This window comes from Nothobranchius furzeri, chromosome 2 (genome assembly GCF_043380555.1).
Source record: "Nothobranchius furzeri strain GRZ-AD chromosome 2, NfurGRZ-RIMD1, whole genome shotgun sequence".
Classification (NCBI taxonomy): Eukaryota; Metazoa; Chordata; class Actinopteri; order Cyprinodontiformes; family Nothobranchiidae; genus Nothobranchius; species Nothobranchius furzeri.
Window position 1 is genome coordinate 8,365,993 of NC_091742.1, and position 17,824 is coordinate 8,383,816.

General features: G+C 42.0%; 2 protein-coding genes across 3 annotated transcripts; one reads left to right on the forward strand and one right to left on the reverse strand.

The window, feature by feature from the left end:
• The first annotated feature begins 2,799 nt into the window (after window positions 1-2,799).
• Window positions 2,800-5,784, forward strand: tcte1 (t-complex-associated-testis-expressed 1). Of its 2 annotated transcripts, none has more exons than XM_015947483.3 (5): window positions 2,800-2,880; window positions 3,178-3,305; window positions 3,412-3,971; window positions 4,332-4,781; window positions 5,362-5,784. In XM_015947483.3, the coding sequence occupies exons 2-5, from the start codon at window positions 3,200-3,202 to the stop codon at window positions 5,443-5,445; spliced, it is 1,200 nt and encodes a 399-aa protein (XP_015802969.3). In that variant the 5' UTR covers window positions 2,800-2,880; window positions 3,178-3,199; the 3' UTR covers window positions 5,446-5,784. The 2 variants fall into 2 exon arrangements, with proteins under 2 accessions (XP_015802969.3, XP_054604023.2); XM_054748048.2 differs by lacking the exon at window positions 2,800-2,880 and adding an exon at window positions 2,963-3,097.
• An 8,774-nt stretch (window positions 5,785-14,558) lies between these two features.
• Window positions 14,559-17,824, reverse strand: tmem151ba (transmembrane protein 151Ba). The gene is made up of 2 exons (XM_015947484.3): window positions 17,542-17,824; window positions 14,559-16,039 (listed from the first exon to the last, which is right to left on the reverse strand). The coding sequence occupies exons 1-2, from the start codon at window positions 17,680-17,682 to the stop codon at window positions 14,597-14,599; spliced, it is 1,584 nt and encodes a 527-aa protein (XP_015802970.1). The 5' UTR covers window positions 17,683-17,824; the 3' UTR covers window positions 14,559-14,596.

The following is a 17,824-nucleotide window of genomic DNA, read 5'->3' on the forward strand; positions in this document are numbered from 1 at the left end:
ACGGTGTTTATTCTGTGTGGTTACTCCTTCCAAAAATATCTGTGTGTGTGTGTGTGTGTGTGTGTGTGTGTGTGTGTGTGTGTGTGTGTGTATTGTGTGTGTGTGTGTGTGTGTGTGTGTGTGTGTGTGTGTGTGTGTGTGTGTGTGATGGCATCATGAATAATGGCTGCATGTATCCAGCACTCCAATATGGAGTCTGTTGTTTATGTGAGGTAATTAATATGTGCTGTTTAAGAAGCATAAACTACTTTCTCAAACATTCAGATTATTTTAATTATTTATGACTGAAACCAGTTTTTTCTCACAAGACAACTTATTTATTCTGATTTATGTCACGCTAGTATTAATCTTTCATGTGGAAGGTTTTACTTACACATTAGTAATTTTCAACATTCCATTCAAAAATACTTTATTAATCCCAGAGGGAAATTGATTGCTGTAGTAGCTCATAATAATAATAATAATCAAGTCATCAAAGAGTTATAGTATGGCTGTTGGCAGGAAGGATCTCCAGTAGCGGTCAGTGTTGCAGCAAAATTGAAGAAGCCTCTGACTGAAGACACTCTTCCATTGTCGGACAGTCTTGTGAAGAGAATGCTCAGGGTTGTCCCTAATTTTCTTGATTCTCTGGAGAATCCTTCTTTGCATTATCTCCTCCAGTGGTTCCACAGTCGTCCCCAGAACAGAACCAACCTTTTTTATTAGGCTGTTGAGCCTTTTCAGGTCCCTGCTTCTGATGCTGCTACCCCAACAGACGATGGCTGAAGAGATTACACTCTCAACAGACTTGTAGAAGATCTGCAGCATCTTGCTACAGACGTTGAAGGACCTAAGTGTCCTCAAGAAGTGCAGTCTGCTGTGTCCCTTCTTGTAAACGGCTTCGCTGTTCTTACTCCAGTCCAGTCTGTCGTCCAGGTGAACTCCAAGGTATTTGTATTCCTCAACCACCTCCACTTCTTCTCGCGTGATGGAAACAGTGTTTGACTTCACCCTGTTTCTTCTGGTCTAAAATCATCTCCTTTTTGTTCACGTTCAAGGTCAGATGATTGTTTCCACACCATGCCACAAAGCGCTCCACCAGCTCTCTGTACTCAGTTTCCTGTCCATCTCTGATACACCCGACAACTGCAGAGTCATCTGAGTATTTCTGTAGATGACAGGTCTCTGATTTGTACTGGAAGTCTGAGGTGTACAGGGTGAAAAGGAATGGTGAGAGTACAGTCCCCTGTGGTGCTCCAATGTTACTGATCGCCTGATTTGATGAGCAGTTCTTCAGCCTCACAAACTCTGGTCTGTCAGGTAGTCTTTAATCCAGGCGATAGTTGAGGCCCCCACCTGTGTCTTCTGGAAAACTTAAATGTAGTTAACAGAGCTACTCCAACATGCAGCCACCCAGAGCAGCACGAGATTTGGAATCAGAATCAGAAATTTAAAATTTGTATTTCGTTAACTTTGGCATAAATCAGTACTGACTGACTACATCCCTAACCTCACCTATGGTCACAAGCTTGTACAGTGACCAAAAGAACGAGTTTGCGGATACAAGCGGCCAAAATTTGTTTTCTCTGCAGGGTAGCTGGGCTCTCCTTATAGATAGAGTGAGATGCTCAGTCATCCAGGAGGGGCCTGGAGTAGATCTGCTGCTCCTCCACATCAAGAGGAGCCAGTGGAGGTGGCTCCTTGGTGAGGTTTTCCAGGTACGTCCAACCAGGAGGAGAACTAAAGGAAGACCCAGGAAACACTGGAGGGACTATGCAAGGATTATCCCAGAGGAGCTGGCCCAATTGGCTGGAGAGAGGGAAATCTGGCCCCTGCTTAGGCTGCTGCCCCATGACCCGACGCCAGATAAGCGGACGATGATGAATGGATGGAAGACAACTTTGGACATATTTCAGCTGATTGCTGTTAATGTTTTGGGAAATTTCATTATATCTTAATATATTAACACTTGGTTTTACTGATGTAAAATAAATAAATAAATAAAAATGAACAATTACAAAATATTGCTACTGGATCAGCTTTGGAATGGTTGGTCTGTTCTTTATTCAACATTTTACTACGTTATTTCTAACTTGTTTTATCATGTAGCCTTAAAGGTGACTGACACACACACACATGTTCATGAAACCGTACAGCTCCCATATGGTGAAACTCTCAAAGCTGTGATTCACTCCTACAGTGACTTCACCCAGAGTGCGCAAAAGCTCATGGTTTATTCCACAGATACTCTGGTTTAACCTTCTGTGATGGCTGACGTCATGGTGGTGCATTAAAGCGCGTGCGTGTCAGACAGAATTACACAAAATTGCAGTGATGGACTGCCTCAAGGCTTCAGTTGCTGCTTTTCATCTTCCCTGCAGAAAAACACAGATAAATTTCCGATTGTTAACAAATTAACTTTGATTATAGATTTGATTTATTGTTATGATGAAAAAAACGTATGTAAGTCATGCAATCAATTTATTATTTTAGAATATTCCAGCACATTAATTAAATATGTTAAATATATTATTCTTTAAAAAGTGGCTTTAATAGTCACATAATTGTTTTGAATGTAACTGTGTTGCATTTAGGCAAAGCTCGGAAATTCTATGCACCCCTTCTAGATGGGGTGGTGTCTGTGTTTTTTTCCCTTAAAAATGTTTATCATATTTATAAAAATCAATAAAAAGTTAATAAAAATAAAATATAAAAACACAATTATATAATGTTCTTAATGTCACTTCAGTTTGCAACATATCTGAGCCACCTTACGACAAAATAAAAACACCTCACGATACCGCAAAATAAGGTTTGGGCGTTTTGTTGCCATAGAAACGGGTGAACGTTATCCTCGTTGGTTTTTTCCTTTTTCATTTTGAAACCGCAAAACGCTTTCATGTGAGTATTAAACTCCTAAATGTTGCTTTGTTTATTTTTATTTCCACTTTAAATGTGTTTTAGACAGTAGTGAGCTGACCCCATTAAGCTAACAGTTGTTTTAAAAAGTAAAAAAAAAAATACTTAGACCGTGGTTTTTGACTCGTAGCAAACGTTAGCTAGCAAATGATTCTACTTCCAGTTGTGTCGCTTATCAGACTGACTTTTTGGTGAACAGGTCAGGAAATCTTGTCACCGAACAGACGATTAAGTTAGCTAGTTGAGCTACAGGTAATTCACTGTGTTTTTCTTCACCAGAACCTGAAGCAGCCACAGAAAGATGAGCAGGAGGATCATTGCAGAAGACACAGACTGGCTTGTGCAGGTCACAGACCCGCTCAGGTTGTCCCACAAATGTCTGCAATGCATAGTGGAAAATTTCGAAGGTATTTTGTTTGTAATAATAATAATAATAATTAGCACACACAAGATGATTTTCTATGACGTTTATGGCTTAAACTTGTTTTCTTTTTATTGTTATTATTCTTTCAGTTGCTGCAGACGAACAGATTTTTACAAAAGTCACACCTTTCCAAAAACGTTACATCCTGGAGCGACTGTCCGTGAGTCTTCCTCTTCATGTCACTTCCAAACTGGTCCCTGATGGTGTTTACTGGGAAAAATGCTGCAAGCACAGGTGGTACGTCTGTGACGTGACTGATTATGACAACAGCTGGAAACAGATGTACATCGAGAGACACTTGGGTAGTGTGATTGAACTTTTCATCCCAGGTGTGACAGAACCAAAGACAGTTCTAGAAATAATCCCGTTTTGTGATAACTTTGTGAAGAAGCTGAGCGTCTCACAGCTGCTGCCACCTTTAAAGGAGCCTCAGGTGGAGGTGAATGTGGAAGAGCTGTCGCTTGATGAGCCTTGCATGGACCACTTTGACTTTGGCCTTGTGCTTGACAAGCTGACAAACTTGGAGGAGCTTCACGTGGTTTACAGAATCAAACAATGTGGGCTGAACTTTGAACGGAAGATGCAGGAGATGACTGATGGAGACTGTATATCCCTCGCCAATGCAGTCAAATCATCAAAAACCCTGAAGGTAAATATTGATCCTTCTCCCTACGATGCAGTTCTTTTTTAGGTCCTCATCCTTGCATGGGAAGGAGGATGGGTATGCACTTCTCTGTTATTTTTTAAAAACTGTCTGTGAGTAATGATTGCAGCATTTATGGAGCAGGAAAATCAACTTCTTGTGCTTTCTGGTTGAATTTTAAAAGAAAACACATTTGAGGGGATATGAGGGTCTCAAAAAGCCTTGTTTATGTTTATAATTCATTATTCTATATGTGCATTTATATACTGAAAAACTCGTATTAATACTTTCTAGTTGCAAAACTCAGGAAATGCCATACTTAGATGAATAAGCTACATATTTTTCAACAAGCTAATACTTCTCCAGGTGCTGAGGCTCCCTGTAAGCTGTATCAATGATGAAAAGTGCTGCATGCTGATGTACCACCTTATGGACTTCCCCATCCTGAGGGAACTTGACTTATCTCACAACATGATTGGAAAGATCGGAGGCTGTGCCATCGCCAAGCTGCTCATCAGGAGTAAACTGGAGGTCCTCAAAATGTACAACAACAGAATCGGCGATGTGGGATCCAGCGCTATAGCTGAGGCTTTGTCCAAGAACCCTCCTCTTTCGTCCCTCGACCTGCGTATGAACGAAGTGGGAGACAAAGGAGGTGAGGCCATTTTCAAAGCTCTGCAGAAAAACAACGTTCTGCTTCGCCTGCACATGGGAAGCAATGGGTTAACCTCGGCCACAGTTCCCGTTCTGTCTGACATGCTGAAGAAGAATGAAACTCTGAGCAGTCTCGATTTATCTGGCAACAAGCTCGATGAGGTAAGTTGTTCAATATTTCATTGAATTTCCACCTAAACAATCGTTTCACAACTCCCAGGGTTTTTATTTAAACTTGATTTGAATTCCGTTCAAAAAGGGATAATTCAGCTATTTGGAAGGGAGTTACCAATGTACATTGTTGCTGTCTTAAAACGCCTCCAATCTACAAAAGTTCATTAGTTTTATTCAACATGCATTTTTTTTTACATGGAATTCTATTATTTACAAGAGTAAAAATCACCAGCAATGTCCAGTGCATCCAGAGATCACTTTTAGGTATTTTTAGACATGAAGAAAGTGTGTGAAAATGAGCAGAGTTAAGTGTTTTCCCTGGAGAGACAAATCCGAGTCTGAATCTTTTTCAAGCTCTCTTCTTTTACTGGAAAACGCACGGAGGATCAAAAGTCAGCCACACAGCAGAAACATAATATGCAGCACCATCAGTATCTCTGACCCTGGTCTGGTCCTCGCAAAAATAGAAACGGCTTTTCAGGCAAAACACCAATGACGACGGCCACGAGCAGTTTCAGGATCATCCGACTGGAGGACATACCAGATTTATTCCCTTTGTGTTTTTCAGGGTGGAATTTTAGGTTTGAAGACAACGATGTTCAGAAACAAGATACAGAAAGAACTAGAATTGGCGGGTCAGAGAAAGGAATGAGAGACACGCCGTCCTCCTCCACCGTCATCAACTCCGTCTCAAACCTGAAGGTCAAGGAAATATTCAAAGTGTTCAGAACTCTTAACTTTGAAATTAATTTAATTTTATGAGTAGATTTTTGCAGAATGTTGGGAGAAAATGTATGTTTCTTCTTTCAATAATTTCAAAGTTCCAAGTTTTTCACCGTTAATGTGTGTTACAGTATGTTTCTTCTTTCAATAATTTCAAAGTTCCAAGTTTTTCACCGTTAATGTGTGTTACATCAGCAAACTTTACCACAGGTTTGGCAAGATAAAACATTTTTTGCAAGCTTTTGAATAAAAAATGTTTTTTAATCAACACAGTTTTCCTCTTTATAGGTTTATAGGATAATACATATTTCATATGTGATGTTTCATTAGAGAATCCATTCGTAAATTTAGAAAGATGGAGCATTTCTTTGAATGATCATTTCTTTTTATTGAATAGAATTACTTTAAAGGGATACTATGCAACTTTTTAATATTTTTAAATCATTTCCTTAAGCCAGTATGTCGAAAAATGACCCTTTACTGGGTTAATGAAATGTTACTAAGACCACACCGCCCCTTCTGTGGCCAGAACACCAGACTTGCAACTTCAGAGTTGCCAGTCCGCTTCCTGCTGGTGGAGAAAGCCGTGGAGTGGAGCTGGAGTCTGCCTCCAGCACGTTTCCTGAATGTTTTTAGATCGTGAACACAGCTGATGTGTTTGATTTAGTGATGAACTGCTCCTGTAGACACTAATGAAGGCTGAGGAGACATTTCAGCTGTTAGATGAGGGCGTTAAAAAGACAAACACACAGGGAGGACATAAGTTTAATTTTCTGTTTAACCACAGTGAATTAATGTTGGACACTAGGAGGTGCTAAAAACAAACAAAACTGCCTAGTATCCCTTTAATCCAGGTTCATTCATTCATTCAGATATTTGATACTCAGTCCTCCCTAACATAAAGGCAGCATTGTGGTAGTACTGGAGTATATACAGACTTTATTAGTCGTACTCATGTCGTATTTTTCTAGTTTCTGGTATGTTTCCTTGCTGTAACTGAAGAAAATCCTGAATCAGAAAATCAGAAAAAGCTTTATTGCCAGCGCTCCAGCGAACCAGAGCATAGGAACTTGACTCCGCAGCACAGCCTGACCAAGGTTACACACACACATGTAGACAGAACAGATACAGGCAGACCACGAGAGCAGCCATGACGGCGGTCATTTCAATAGATGAAAAGGGGATTACATGAGGATAAATTGGGGGAGGAGAAAAAAAGGCACACCAGAGTTACTCCCGGCAGGGCGTAGCTTTACTATGCAAAAAAACGCCTCAAACATATAAGCACGAACATCAACAATTCACAACATGAGACACCGAGAGGAAGGCGGTTGGGGGGGGGGGGGGGGGGGGGGGGGGGCGGGATCCTGTTTCTCCAGCGAGAGCAGCCCTATGGCGCTCAGCAACTGTAGCCACAGGTGGGAGGGAGATCTTGGGAGGAGCGCAGAGCACATTGACACCTGCAGGTTGATGACCTCGCCAGGCTGAAGTCCACCAATCATCGGGGGGGTAGGTCGGGTTTTCACAGCATCTGTCTGCATTCCTTCGTGGGGGGTTGTTGTTGGCATTCACAAGGCTGCCATGGCATCAGATTCGGATAACAAGACATCTCCACACTGTCCAGTGACCCTCTCCGAGATGACATCCATTTTGCGCACTAATACCGGTATCGCAGCTAGAACATTGACCAGCTTACGATTCACCTCGAGTAACGTCCCAGTCTGTGAGGTCACCACATGGACGGTGCTTTCCGTGGGTGCGGGTCGCCCTCCAATCGCTCCCGTCTTCCCAAATTTCCAGAAAACCAGATATCCTCCCACTCCAATCAGAAGAAATCCAGTGATCATCAGGCCAAATATCCACACATCTTCGACATCCTCAATCGACAACTGAGACAGGCATACGATCTTCCACTCCCTCCAGGAATCGAGCATATATCGTGCTGCGTGTGTCCCTTGCGGGCAAGTGGGAGCCCCCTCCTCCATTCTCATCGTAGAAAAAATCTTGTCAATCGCGTTGAATGACCAATTAATTAAATCCATTCTAAAAAATAGGGTTTTTCAGAAGAAATGCAGAGAAGCGCTCTGTGGGCAGACAGGACAAAGAGCCTTGGGAAAAAAAAGATAAGGGAGCAAAAGCAGAAGCGTCTGTACTCTGCGAGAGCCGGAAGGTTAATATCCAAGATTTGATCTTAAGCAAGCTGAAAAACCATCCTGAATTTAAACAACCTAAACTTGTCATGTTCCCGAGACGAGGTGAGTGACACCATCTCCACTCTAACTGTGATTGAGCTGATTTCCCACAGGTGAGGAGCGGAGGGGGGTGGCAGCTGCAGGAGATCCCAGTCAGGAACTCGGGTTTAAAAGGAGGATGGAGACACCTCACTACGCCGGACGATTGCACCAGTTTAGGTAGCCCCAGCCCTTTATTCTCATACTTGTTTGCTCGCTTTGTCTCGTTTTGGATACTTGGACTTTGACCTCGGACTGTTTTTGGATTATCCCTTACGCCTGGTGTTTGTTTCTCTTCATTCAGGATCCTCACTCAACCTGCTTCACTCTCGCTGTTTTTGTACTCTGGATTCATACACCACGTCCCATCCTCCTCCGTTGTTCCTGTTGGCCCCTCTCTGCGACCTCACCCATCCCGGATCGTTCACCCTCTGCCCAGCGCTCACCTCAGCTCCCCCGCCTCCCTCATTCATCCCGAGTGCTACTTGGACTCGAGCTGCACCGCTCACACCCACAGGACTTCCCTGTGCTATTTTTGTTCCCGTTTATTAATAAAGAACTTTTCTTTTACTGAATCTGCCCAACGAGTTCTGATTCTGCATGTCTTGGGTTAGGCACTTGCCTCAAGTCATGACAAAACTATTCTGACTCCTCCCAGTTATTAATAAGCTAGGTAGGTTTGAAGTAAACGATCATTAGAAGAAGTGTATTTCTGATCTGGAACATTCAGGTGTGACACAAAAGCAAAAACAGAGTCTGAAAATGGGCAAAATACTTTTTCTCAGCAGTGCACATTTTATTTTGATTAAAAAAAGTTTTCTAAAACTGCATGCACTAAAAGTATTTTTGTGTGCATTATATTTTAACTCAATGGAATAATCCAATAACGAACGTACAAAAGATGTTCAAAGAAATCCAATGATGGTCTTTAAAGAGCAAGTCACCCTCTACCAGATTCTTACTCAATTCCCACTTCCTGTTTGAAAAATGCTACAAATGCTGTTGCCTAGCAGACCAAGAGGGCAGAGCTGCTAACAAATACACACACACACACACACACACACACAGGCTCGCAATGACATTGTGACATCATAAGGTACCATTTGACATTCTAGGGTACCTCTTAGCCAATAGCGATGGCAGATTTAAATTCAAATGCAGTGCAGAGTTTTTACCTGACGACGACACAACACTGACAGTTTTAGGCAGAAAATTAAAATTTTAACTAAAATGCACTAAAGTGCAAAACTATTGGCTACATGTGTCTGCAGCACGATTAGACGCGTATTTATACAGTTTATCAGGAAAAAAAGTTCATTTGGGGGTGACTTGCTCTTTAAATGTGTTCCCACTGTGTTTAAAAGGACATTTAGCTTAAAATATCAAAATAAGTTAGTGAGTAACATTATGAAAGTGACTGTGCTGCTAACTGCAACGTAGCAAACTCTACTTATCGTACAGTATGTACATCAGCTCTCCCTGCTGCCATAGCCTCAAAAGTCTGTGCGTGCGTGTGTGTGTGACACATTCAGCCAAGCACATATTATCATCAGCAGGTATCCCACATGCTCAGATCTCTTATTTACAGTACAAATTCCTTCATTTCTGCACAAAGATTTATACAAATGTAAAAAGCCCCAAAGCCATTTTATATAGTCCACCTGACAGACACGATAAAGGGTTTAGTGCTTTGCATGAAAAGAAGCTTTTCTTCTAACAGTCATCTTCAGAGGAAAAGTCAGAGTTATGAGTGTGTCTGTTCCATTTCTGCTCCTCCACTAATAGTGATGTAAACATTATACCAGTAAACAGTTTCTCTATGTTTAAATATCACAGTGAGGCCACCTTTAAGGCCTTTTGGCTGATGATGATGATGATGATAATGATGATGATGATGATGATGATGATGATAAATTAGTTAATGGAGTGATTTTCAAAAATCCAGCATTTTTTCAGCCTACACAAGTTAAGATGAATTTAATGTTTGTTTGTTTTTAAAGTGTGGAACACAGAAAAACATTTTGAAAATCTTATTTCTGATTCTAATAGGTCACTGTGAGGTTTTTATGCAGGCGGAACATGAAAATAGTCTCCTACACCCATCTCCTGCATTAGCTTCTGATAGAAAATAGATGATGAAACTCTAGGATTAGAAAATCCTAACAGATCCACGTCACTTTGTTACTCAGCATTCATGAACTCACGACGGGGAAGGCTGTTGTTGGTTTAGCTTCCAGGAAACAGCAGAGAACGTCTCCACTAGTAGAAGGTAACCATTAGCATTAGCAACTCCACCTCACGCCAGAATTGGTGGCTTGATAATAAAACATCAACGTTGCTGTTATTCAGTCAGAGGTGAGATGTCCAAATATCAGGGAATAAGACTCCAAAACCGGCCGTCTGAAGCTCAGCTGTGATGTGGCTCACTCCTAGTTCCTAGAAATGGTGCACTGGTGTTTTTTGCCCCCAAGTACAACTTACAAGGCATTAATTCCTACTAGAAATCACTGCAAATGTCCTGATTAAACGAGTGTTCCACACCTTTAAAAAAATAAATGATCAGTTGTGTGATTAGGATGGGGTTGTCTGTGTTTAATGACACATGCAAATCTCCACTGACTGACTAATCTGTGCTGTAACACAGGGATATTTGATTGATCTCAGTGGGTTGTTTATATTTTAGTCAGACCGCTGCTTTTTCAGTAGGTTGCTTATGAGCTCAGCTTTAAAAAGGACATTGAGAGCAGCTTGCATCAGGCATCAACACTCATTTTTAGTCTCTATAAATAATTTCACAAACTATTTTAGCGCTTGGAGAACAAGTTTGTAGACAGGAGGTATAAGTTGTAGGAAACATATCTGACATAACACATTCTGGCATGTTGTTTAATATTTCCTTTCAGAAAACAAGTCTCCAAAAAATCTTTTTTTCCTTTTTTTTTTTTTTTTTTGTTTCCCAAGCCAAAATATTTCAGTCACTATACAACAAAAACATTTTACAGGCATGGTAAAAACACCCCCCTCCCCCTTGTTTTTTGTGTTTGTACTTTTCAGAGCAGTTCTTTATGGGTAAACATCATCTCCCGGTACATTCAGCAACAGTCTGACCTTCAGGTGAACTTTCTGGGATCTCCATTCCTTGAAATACTGACAACTGTTATTACTCAACTTGAAAATAATCCTTAATAGACTCAAAATTGTTTCAAATAGAGGTCAACTGATGGTGTTTCTTCTTTTGCCCGATACCAATGCCGATATGTAGAAGTCATGGTCAGCCGATGGCTGATATGTGCTGCCCTTTTTGGTCGTTTCCACCTTACTCTCATGCTAAAATGTCACTAAAAACATCAGTTAATGCACACAATTTCTGAAGCTGAATCAGTTTTTGAAAACTGAATTTAACCAACTGTTAAATCTTAAATTTAAGCACTGCTCAGTGTTAAAATCAGACATCTAAGTAATGTTAATCAAACAATCAGTGAACTGACCTAGTATTAATTATTCAAAACTGGTTTATAAAAGGAAATTTTAGTTGAAAATCATTTTAGAGCATTTGTTTTGCAGATGTTATTCAGGAATGTAAATATACATATAAATTCAGCAACAGCTCTGGGCTGCCCAAGGATTTGCCTGTCTTTAAATAGGCTTTACTAAGGAGGTATATCGACCGATGCTGATATATTGGGTTACCCCTAGTTTGAAATTACCGTTAGCCCATCCCTAGCGCAAACACACACCTTCTCCTTTGAACAAATAGAGGACGTTTTGTGTTTTCCACACAAAGCTTTTGCTTGTTGGCTTTATTTTTGATGGAATTGAGTGTTTTTCTACTTTTAAAATTACATTTGAAGCCTTTAAAGAGACAATGTGTAGTTTTCACCATTAATCTCAGGAAATATCCATCGAAATGTTGTTGAAAATGAAAAAAATGGTGTGCATTTGTTAAAAAATATTGGCAACTTTGTACCATATAACCATAAAAACCAGGTCTGATGTACATAAAATGCAGATCTAGCGTCTTTGAGGGACACACCATGTTTCCTTCTGGCCGGCTCGGGGTACTGTGCCTGTCGAGGACGTCACTAGTCTAGATGATTTGCTGAACGTACGACTTACAGAAGTTAAATTACCATATTCAAAATCATTTAGGCAGTAAGAAACACAAATTTATTACCAAAACTGCTAAACTATTTCCAAAACAAATGTGAAAGAACAAAATCAAAAAAGAAATGCAGGATATTTTGACCGAGCGGTATTGCCGTAGTTCGACATAGTTGGCAGGCGCAGGAACCCGAGCAGATCCAGTAACTACAGCACCAGAAAACTACCATCTACATTGCATTCTCTCGATGGGATCACCTGAAGGACCATCAAAGTCTGAGGAGTCACGCCGAGGTCGCATGCTTTCTGCTCCACAGGTAACAGCATATGCTGTAATGTTTTTTTAAAACTAACAACAGTTACGGCGATATGGTGTAAAACTTCCGTGAAATGTTTGTACTGCCCCCTAGAGCCAGGAAACGACACACTGCCACTTTAAGAACATACTGAGAATCAGATCATTTTCATTTCTTAACCCTCCCACTGTCTTCATGGGTGACCCCTCCAGGAAAGTTGACCATTGAGCAGGACTGATGGTTTATCCCTTGAGGTCCATTTGGCAGGGGTGAGGAGTGAGCACCACCTCACCCCTGCCACATGGACCTCAACTTTCCTCATGGGGTCACACCCATTAGGACAGTGGGAGAGTTAACACATGAAACCATATAAATGAATGTTCTTTACCATTTTTCATACATTTAAAAAAGTGTGTCTTTATAAAAAAGCCTTTGAATTTGGTATATTCTTGCAAAGGATATCACTCAGGTGTTTGAATTTTTGGAGGAATTTTAGGCTTTGCAATTCTTTTTAATGGACTAAGTTGTATTTATAACAAAAGTGGAAATGATATACTGGAAGCAGACACATTGCTTTAAATACCATCCTGAGTTTAGAGTTGCATAGATGCAAACGCTGAAATTTGAGGTTTTTTTTCTCACTAAATCCAATGTCTGCTGTTATTTTTGACGTACTTTAATATTGCTAAGACAGCTCTGAAGATAACAGCTCACCTGAAACAGTAAATTCACCACAACAGTCCTTAAATTCCTGACTTGTAAATAAAACAATGAGCTCCACACCTGAACTTGTTCAGCTGAAATCAACAACCAGAGGAAGGATGAAGCTAAGTTAGCTAATGTTTTAGTGGCCACTTCACACACACACAGAGGGTTTATTACGGTATGTTTTACAATTTTACAGCAAAATCAAACCACTATATGTCTTTTTGATGTAATCTTGTGATTTTATTGAATTTAACACTATCAGTGACAAATTCAGGCCTCTTTAATTTATTTATTTGCTTTGTAGACCTCTGGCTGTCTTCCTGATATGCATCAGCAATACACAACTTCCGATCTAATATCAGAAAATTCATTTTTAACCAGTTTACTGTCAGATGGAAAAATTATGACAAGATTTATGAGAATAAGTGCATTTTTTACGTAGGAATATGTACTATTCTCTTGATTTTCTGGGAAGATGCCAACTTGGGATGATTTAAATTATGAAAGCTGATTCTTCTAGGAAACGGCTGATGCTAGGCACTTAAAGAAAGAGGTAGGCTGAACCAGAATACTGAAAAATGTTAAAGTCTAAATGTTTTTAAGATCATAACCAGACATGTCGATCTATCTTAAGCCAGTTACACAAAGTACACAGTTTAGACCATCTGTGCACGTCTCCGTGGCACCGTGTTGTTATTCTGTGTCCTTTAGCTCCTCTGGTCTAAATTATTTACGTCCCTCTTGTGTTATATTTGGCAGCAAACGGCGTATAATGTCATTGCGGAGAAGCAGTTTTCCACTTAATGGATCTCCAATGGATGTTTAACGTGTTTTCCACTGAATTCTGATTTGAAATGCATTTGTGTGATATTTGAAATTTACACAGCCAGAATTTTTGCATGCACACGTTTGGATTTTACACATACATGAACGCCATCAGAGGCATTTTTGCTCTTAGAGAAGCAGGTTTGTCTTGATCAGAAAGCAGATGGCTTTGTATTTTCCCTCGTGATTCACACAAGTTACGGAAACTCACGTGTGTGTGTGTGTGTGTGTGTGTGTGTGTGTGTGTGTGTGTGTGTGTGTGTGTGTGTGTGTGTGTGTGTGTGTGTGTGTGTGTGTGTGTGTGTGTGTGTGTGTGTGTGTGTGTGTGTCTTTTATTTCTCACTTCGACACCTGTTAATTATCACATTGCGTACTGTTCTCGTCTTGGTTTCCCACTGAGTCAAAGGCCATGTTTAGTGCAGAAATACACTCGATTATGGCATTGTTTAGAGCGAAGTTCCCTGGTCATTTGACTCTTTTATAGCTGCGACACTTTGGTATCTTGGTTCTCTCTGACTTTCTGACTCTGGTGTAACAAAAGTTTTGCCATCCAAGGTGAAAATACTCTTTTAGCTCCGGGTGGGTCTTTTTAGAGATTCTTCAGATTTATGGGCCATTCCCATCTGTACCGGGTCGGCCCGGGCCGGGTAGCGTAGGTTGTTTACATATCTGGGTGGCCTGGTATTTTTCCGGGCCAACCAAGGCTCATTCTCAGCCCTCTTCTCGAGGGGGTCTGCTTCAGGCCGACTAGGGCCAACACACCCACTGCTGACAACAAATTCACACCTTCCATTAGAGCAAGCCTCTGATTGGTGGGTAGAATCAGCCCACATGGGCAAGGCAGGGATGTGTGGAATCAACCGGGCCAGGCTGGGGCCGACCCGGTACAGATGGGAATGGCCCATTAGACAGCTGCAGGTCATAGTGAGGTTTCCACACAGGAGCCGTTCCTGTGCAGAGAGCGGTGGTCATGGTTGAGGCACCCTTCGTTGCGATGGACAATGAGAACAGGAAAGCACAGAGCGTCCTGATAGGCTGGAGGATTCTCCTCGCTCGTCTGCTGGCCGGACAGACAGCGAGAGTTCTCAGTGGGACAGGACTGCTCATTCAGACTCCCGCTGCTCCTCCACAGGCAGCTCCGCCTGGAGCCATACAGCCGACCTAACGAGAAGCGGCTGGCACTGAAGGGGATACGAGGGCTCGCTGTGTTGCAAATGCTCAAAGCACTTCGGGAGAAGATGGAGGAACTGCTGATGGTACGGTGGCAGCGTTCACAGTTCTGCCTGTAGCTTCCAAAGCCTCCGCATGCAGAGTAGCTGTTACAGCTTCCCGAGAGCTGGGCCAGATCCATCAGGACGGCCTCCGAGTAGCTGGGCACCAGCTGCTGGTTGGAGCGGATGTGCCACTCTAGCTCTGTGCTGTCAATTGTGTTGACTCGTGGGATGTGTCTGCAATATGGATGCTCCTCAGACGGTGTTACTGGCGCAAAGTCAAAGCCAAACAGCTTCTCTACATGGTAGTGCACACAGGCGGTGCGGTACTCTGTCAGCACCCTCAGAGGCCAGGATAGCGTGAAAGCAGCTGCCACCCAGAAAGTGGAGTTGGAGGCATACCAGGGAGGGTGACTGGGGTTAGAAAAGCCAATCATATATTCCTTAAAGTCAACATTCTTCAGATGCATCCCCTCACGGGCCTCCATGTAGTCATCCAAACCCTCGTTTTCTGTAAAGAACCTGGCTCTCTGGGTCAGGTAGGAGTTTTCTGACTCCACATTGGCGAAGCTAAAGCACTTGGTGAACCTCAGTCTGGTGATTGGGAATCCCTCCAGGCCTTGCAAGTGCTTTGAGATGTCTTTAGCACCACAGTTCCCATAATCGAACTCCGCCTCAGCCACATGCGTGTTCACTCTCTCGTGGTAAACCTGCGTTGTGGTGTAGGCATCTCCGTTACGATAACGGGTCACCTGCCGCGTCCTCCTCACATAATGGTAGCTGATGGCCTTCCACCAGATGCAGGGCGTAGCCTGCTGCATTCGCTCTATGCGCTCGGCCACGCTGCTCACATCCACCTTGTACTGCAGCTCATTCCTGGCGTAGCAGTGCCAGCACTCCACCAAGTAGACCACATAGAGCATGACCAGGAAGGCCAGAGGGATGTAGATGTAGCCGTTGGAGCAGGGACTTTCACGGTACATCATAGACTTTCCCTTGTAAGCGCTGTCGAAGGAGAGTCGCGTGACCTTGGTCACCTGGCACCAGGCCATCACCCCGACACAGCCGTACATCAGCATGGACAGCAGCAGGCATTTCCAGTGTGTTTCCTGGCACAGGGATTTAGCCAGGGACTGTTTCTGAGGATGCTGCTGCAAAAAAAAAAGAGGAAAGAAAAAGTATGAAGGAAGAACAAAAAAAAACTAAATGTTTTGAGTATAATATGATTAGCATGACCTAAATAGTTGTAAAGTTAAATAAATAAATAAATAAACTGTCTCATGCAGATAAAATATTTAGAAACATTTCTGCTTTGTAAGTGCTGTTGCACAGTTCATGCATGAGCTAAAAGCAACTCGCTCAAGTTGATTTGTGCTTGTTATAATAACAATAATGATGATTGTCGGTTTGTAAGAAAATACTGAGGCCCATTAAAAAAGCAAAAGCATTCATTAGACATATGCATCATGAAGCTGAAGCTTTTGTTGATCACCTCAAGACTCAGCAGAGCCCAGTAGGGGAGAGCTAGTCATACCCAATATGGGAGTACAGCCACAGAGAACAGGCAGATATTAAAACTAGCATCTGTTTTTAGTCTATATAGCTAACAACAAGCATCCATGTAATAAAACCAACATGTTAGCTCTATGCTCTCTAGGAGACTAACTTAAATGATAGATGTTGTTTCTCCATAATTATCCTCCCCACCTTGGTCACATGATCCCAAAGTGTTATGCCAACCTAACGTCCCATCCCACAGGGCGAGTGGATTAAACACTGAACCGCCCCACCGAGATGCTGTGGGAGGAAAACTCACCAGCAGCATCCTGTGCTGGCTCCACAACACAATCAATACAACGTGACACACTTTGTGGTTCGTGTTGCATTTTACAAGCTCTGTCCAAGCAGCAGCGACGAACATTTCTTCTTAAGATGTTCTTTTAATATGCTATTTTTGGCATTTGATTGGAGAATTTTTGTATTTGTTGTTCTTGCAAGAACGATGTGTGCAGGCTTGAGAAGTAAAACAATGTCGTAAAACATGAGCTTACTGTGGCTGTTTACGTTAGAAATCAGTTCAACTAAGACTATTTCATAAGCACTGTTGCAGCAAAAGGAAGATGTCTTAACATGCAGACTTTAGGAATGAAAAGACCACCGTTGTGCCTTTAAATAAGTGCCTCTTGCACTCATGGACACTTTCTCTTGACAGAATAAGACCAGCTAGGTTACATAAAAAGCCCTCTTGTGTAACGGATGTGTAACTCGGAGTGTTTGGGAAACAGTGGCTGTTAGGAAGACTAGAAACAATTTCTCAATGAAGAAAAATATTTTTGTAATTATGCTGAAAAATAAATATTTTTTTTAAATTTGTACACAGATTGTGCTCTTGAGAGGACGTTTCTTTGTTGTCTCTTCTCACATTTTCAGTTGGACCCTTTCCAAGACCCCTAATGGGTCTTTGGGCCCTGTTTATGACACCAGCTGCCTGGAAAGATGCCAAACTGATCAGATTGTTCACCTTAACAGGGTAACGGTTCCTTTTCATTTACATTAAAGCCCTTTTTTTTTTTTTTTTTTTTTTGAATACGCACAATTCCTGAATCCATGCACTCTTGAAATCTGATTAAAACGGATCCACACTGGCCCTTACCTCCTCCCTGGGACTTTCCGCCTCCTCCTCTGGGACTGTGGCGGTGCTGCTCTCACTGGCCGTCGCAGCTGATGCTGGGGACATGATGAAAATAACACAAAAGCCGGTGCATGGATAACCCTTCGGGGCAAGGTGGAACATAAACACAGAGGACCCCACTGCACGTCATCTAAAACGGACCAGCCCTGCAGGAACCAGAGGAGAAACGCTGAAAACAACGCACCCTCCCTCTCCAGTCTCTTTCTTCTCAGGTGGGCAGCCTTGAAGGCTCATGGTGCAGCCG